At 38.9% G+C, this 5,282-nt stretch overlaps 1 protein-coding gene across 2 annotated transcripts in view; it reads left to right on the forward strand.

Moving 5' to 3' along the window:
- Positions 1-5,282, forward strand: part of Fchsd2 (FCH and double SH3 domains 2) — a 213,763-nt gene that overhangs the window by 161,975 nt on the left and 46,506 nt on the right. For both annotated transcript variants that reach the window (XM_005368781.2, XM_005368782.2), the window contains exon 9: positions 1,761-1,883. In XM_005368781.2, the coding sequence (XP_005368838.1) occupies positions 1,761-1,883 (123 nt within the window). The remainder of the gene's footprint in view (positions 1-1,760; positions 1,884-5,282) is intronic.

Here is a 5,282-nt window from a genome sequence, read left to right on the forward strand (position 1 = left end):
CGAACTCAGGACCTTTGGAAGAGCAGGCAATGCTCTTAACCACTGAGCCATCTCTCCAGCCCATCTGTCATGATTTAAAACACAGAACAAGGGGACTGAAGAAATGGCTTAGAGGTGAAGAGCACTGGCTGTTGTTCCAGATGACCTGGGTTTAGTTCCTAGCACCTGCCTGATGACTAGCAACCATCTGTAACTAACTACAGTCTAAGGTGGTCTAACATTCTCTTCTGATGGTCATGAATACTGCACAGGTGTGATGTACAGACATACATTCAGGCAAACACTCATGCACATAAAATAATAAAATCTCAACAACAACACCAATAAAAAACACAAAGCAAAACACACACACACACACCAAAAAATAAATGGTGGCAAGGGTATAGAAAAATTAGAATCTTCATGTATTGCGGGTGGATAAGGGACAGCACTTTGGAAAACAAAGTTGCCATATGGCCAAAGAAGATTCTTCTCCTGTGTGTATCCTTAGAGAACTAGAAGCAGGTATCAAAGCTAAATAAAGGTTAAAGTGAAATTACAAAACAAAATTTATTTGGAAGTAATAAAAATAATATTGAAATCTAGAACACTTGTATGAATATCTAGGATACTAAGAAAAGGTTGGCAGTTTTTGTTGGGATAAGGAAATATACTTAAGCCATTATTTTAAAAAAGCACATTGACACTCTGAGAGAACTGGCTAGCTCTGATTGGAAAATACTATGTGTAGTAAGAGGAGCAAGCCACATTCTGGCGCCCAGCTAGCTTAACCCCTAAAATAACCACAAAGAAATTGTATTAATTTAGTTACTGCCTGGCCCATTCTATCTAGCCTCTTCTTGGCCAACTCTCACATCCTGATCTAACCCATTTCCGTTAATCTGTGTGTCACCACGAGGTCGTGACTTACCAGAAAAGGTTCAGTGTCTCTGACCTGGCGACTTCATGGCGGCTCTCCCTGTCTGCCTTCCTCCACCCAGTATTCAGTTCTGTCTTCCCGCCTATCTAAGTTCTGCCTTATCAAAAGGCCAAGGCAGTTTCTTTAACCAATGAAAGCAACACAAATACAGAAGGACCTCCTACATCAACTGTGCACAGAGCTAGGCTGCATCCCAGTTCTGTCAATTGATGAGAAGAGAAAAATGCAGACTTAAAAGATAAGGCTGCTGTTTTGATGGGTTGGAATGGCAGGAAAGTTCTTGGAATGGTTGTTGGGACCTGAGTGCTTTTCTCTTTGGCCTCTCTGTTTTAGATGTATATAACAGGAATGTTTTCTATGTAGATAATCAAACAAAATGTGCATAAACATTCATAGCATTATATGTTTCGCTCAGATTGCTTTGTAGCAGATATATACAAAATTCTAATCCTACCAATAATGGATGAGAAAAATAGAGGAGATTAATAATTATTTTGTATCTTTTCCAGGCTCTGTGTCTGGATTCTTTCTTTTGATTAGTCCATGTAAAATTCCTCACCTCATTGTGATGAAGTAGCCAAAGATCAGAATCCAGATATTTTTGTTTCCAAAATGTTCTATATTTTAATAAGCTTTACCAATATTAGTTTCCCTTTGCTGGTTGCTGTTCATTAAAGATTCAATACTTCCCCTAGTAACTGTTCTCATATTCTTAGGTAATAGTCTGTGTCTTTTGTTGGTGTATTAATAGATTTTTAAATTGGATATTCCTACTTTTCTTATAGACAAAGGAATTGTGTGTCAAAACTCTATCATAATTTTTGTTTGTCCTCTTGTTTAGGCTCTCGATGGAAATGTGTATGACCACCTCAAGGATTATTTAATAGCCTTCAGCCGGACCGAGCTAGAAACTTGTCAAGCTATACAGAACACATTCCAGTTTTTACTAGAAAACTCAAGCAAGGTAATGTGTTTATAATACAGTGGGTAATATTGCCTTTTTAAAATGCAAAGTTTTTCCATACATTCAAAGTGAAGATACCAGTTATAGCTGAAGGTTTTAAAGGATGTATTTCTGAAAAAAAGTCTCCTGAAGAAAGTGGGAAAATGTTCTGACCACCTTCTGGATGAGTGGAGGAGAAACTGTTGTCACAACTATGAAGAAAGGAGAGCTGAAGTAGCAGGCTGACTCGGGCATCAGTCATTGCTTTATGCAGTGCCTTTGAGACAAATCAGTGAAAAATCTGATCTGTTCACACAAACTTCAAATCCGTTCAGCTCAACCATTGGAGAGAACAAGGTCGTGTATCGAGGGAGAGAGTAAGAAGGAAATACCAAGGAATACAAAGGGAATATAGCATTGTAGATTTAAAAACATTCTAGAATACCTTGGAGTTTGTTTTTAACAAATTAAAAAAATATTTATTTATGTATATGACTGCTCTGTCTTCCTGTAGATCTGCATGACAGAAGAGGGCATCAGATCCCATTACAGATGGTTCTGGGCCCCATGTAGTTGCTGGGAATTGATCTTAGAACCTCTGCAAGAGCAGCGAGTGCTCTCAATCACTGAGCCACCTCTTCATGCCTAAACTCACTTGCACTTTCTTTTTCTTTTTCTTTTCTGTGGGATGGGGGTGGAAGGGTAGAGGTAGTTCAAGACAGGGATTCTCTGTGTAGCCTTGACTGTCCTGGAAATCACACTGTAAAGAAGACTGGCCTCAAACTCACAGAAATCCTCCTGCCTCTGCTTCCTGATTGCTGGGATTAAAGGTGTGTGTCACCATGCCCAGCTCTAAACTCACTTTCTCTTTGCTATCATTCTTTGATAATGATCTTTTCATTTAAAATATTGGCAGTAGTGGTGTACACCTTCAATCCCACCACTCAGGAGTTCAAGGCTAGCCTGGTCCGCAGAGTGAGTTCCAGACAGGCTCCAAAGCCACAGAGAAACCCTGTCTCGAAAAACTAAAACAAACAAACAAATTGATCTGTTAACTTTGCTGACACGCCACACTGGATATGTAGAATATACACACTCAAAGAAAAGAAATGTTGTTTTTCCTCAAAATTAGATAAATTATGTTTCTTTTTAACAATAGTATCTCCTTTAGAAGGTAAAATGTTCCTGTAATTGTTACTTTCTGGAAGATGCATTATGATGATTTCCTGACTGTACATTTTAAAATATATACATTCTACTACTTGGATCTACTCCTTTAAAAGATCTAGCTCAATTCTTTTGTTTTTTATTATTTATTTATTCATTTATTTTGTCAAGGAGAATGGGAACTGGCTAATGTATTTAGAAACTGTTTAGGAACTAGGGTATCCATCTTCACGAGATGGAGTTCAAAGACAGGCATGAGAAGGACACTCAGACTCTTCATCCTGAACACCTCCTAGTGGAAGTGTTCTTGTTTCAGAGCACCTGAGCTCCTGACTTTAGGAGTAGAAGCATTAAAAGAGAGCTGGAGAGAAGGCTCAGCAGGTAGAGCACTTGTTGCCCTTGCAAAGGGTTCAGGTTCAGATCCCAGCACCCACATGGTGGCTTACTATTAGCCAGCTGTAACTCTAGGTCTAAGGGATCTAACACCACCTTCTGACCTCCATGGCCATCAGGCATGCACATGTTGTACATAATACAGACAGACAACACAGCCACATAAAATCATATAAACTAATCTTCTTTAAAAACTTAAGGAAACGCTTTTAAGATGCTAAGTTGGTATCAAATATAAACATTATTCGTGTTATACTTTTGACATCTTGTCCTATGTCTCTCCCTACCCAGAACCCAATAAAAGATGTAAAAACATTGATGTGTAGAAAAAAGAGTGGATGAATGGATGGATACACTTTTAAAAGAAAAAGAAGTAAAATAGTAATTGTGGAGTTGTGGTAATAAGTACAGGTGTTCTTTGTGACATCTTTTTATATTTTATTCATTTATTTATTTTTGAGAGAGGGTCTCACTATATAGTCCTGACTGCCCGGACTTACTGTAGAGACCAAGCTGGCCTTGAACTCACAGAGATCCTCCTAAAGTGCTGGGATTAAGGGTGTGCCCCACCACACTTGGCCAGTTCTTTTTACTTTAATGTAAGTGTTTGAAATCATGAGAATATTGGAGGAAAATGTCCACAAAAGCTTGTTGATTTTGTTCTTTCTGCATAGCAATGGTTTTAGTAGTCAGCTCAGGTTTTCTGATTTTTTTTTCTCATTTTTGATTGTTTTTCCAGTGTGTTTTAGCAGCTTTCATTTTCCTATATAGTTGTTCATTTATCAGCTCTGGTGGCACACCTCTTTTAAGAACTTGTCTGTCTCTGTCACCTTCTCCCTTGTTATTTCTGTTTACACTTTATTTTTTTATGATGTCAGTCAGTTTTGTTAATTTTGCCAAAAATATGTTTTGTTCTGTTTTTCAGTGTTCTGTTTCATCAATTATTACCTTTCTCCAAAGTATTTCTTCCTTTTTTATTTTTGTTTTTCCAGACAGGGTTTCTCTGTGTAACAGCCTCAACTGTCATGTAACTCACTCCGTGGACCAGGCTGGCCTTGAACTCAGAGATCTGCCTGCCTCTGCCTCCCAGGTGCTGGAATTAAAGGCAAGTGCTAATCCCCCACCCCCAGCTAAAAGTATTTCTTTCTGTATTCCTTTGTGTTCTTTTTTTTTATGTACACAATATTCTGTCTGTATGCCTGAAGGCCAGAAGAGGGCACCAGACCACTTTACAGATGGTTGTGAGCCACCATGTGGTTGCTGGGAATTGAACTCAGGACCTTTGGAAGAGCAGGCAATGCTCTTAACCACTGAGCCATCTCTCCAGCCCTCCTTTGTGTTCTTGAAATGCTTGTTTCTTGTTTTTAAATAACTAAACACACACTCCTACCACAATCTGTAACATGAAATGTGAAGGGCTTTTATTCTTTTATTTCTACATTGCCCCCTCATTAGTCCATAAATTATTTAGAAGTGAATTTTGCATTTAAGTTTAAGTGGAGGGCTGGAGAGATGGCTCGGTGGTTAAGAGCACTGCCTGCTCTTCTCAAGGTCCTGAGTTCAATTCCCAGCAACCACATGGTGGCTCACAACCATCTGTAATGAGATCTGGCACCCTCTTCTGGCCTAGAGTCATACATGCAGACAGAACACTGTATTCATAATAAATAAATAAATCTAAGGAAGGAAGGAAAAAAGGAAAGGAGCCAGGTGATGTGTAGCTTTAATCCCAGCACTAGGAGGACAAAGGCAGGCAAATCTCTTGTGAGTTCAAGGTCAACCTGGTCTACATAGTACATTCCAGACCAACCATAGCTCCATAGAAGTACTTTGTCAAAAATAATAAGTAAAAGCCGGGCG

This window comes from Microtus ochrogaster, unplaced genomic scaffold, assembly GCF_000317375.1.
Source record: "Microtus ochrogaster isolate Prairie Vole_2 unplaced genomic scaffold, MicOch1.0 UNK41, whole genome shotgun sequence".
In the NCBI taxonomy this organism is placed as follows: domain Eukaryota; kingdom Metazoa; phylum Chordata; class Mammalia; order Rodentia; family Cricetidae; genus Microtus; species Microtus ochrogaster.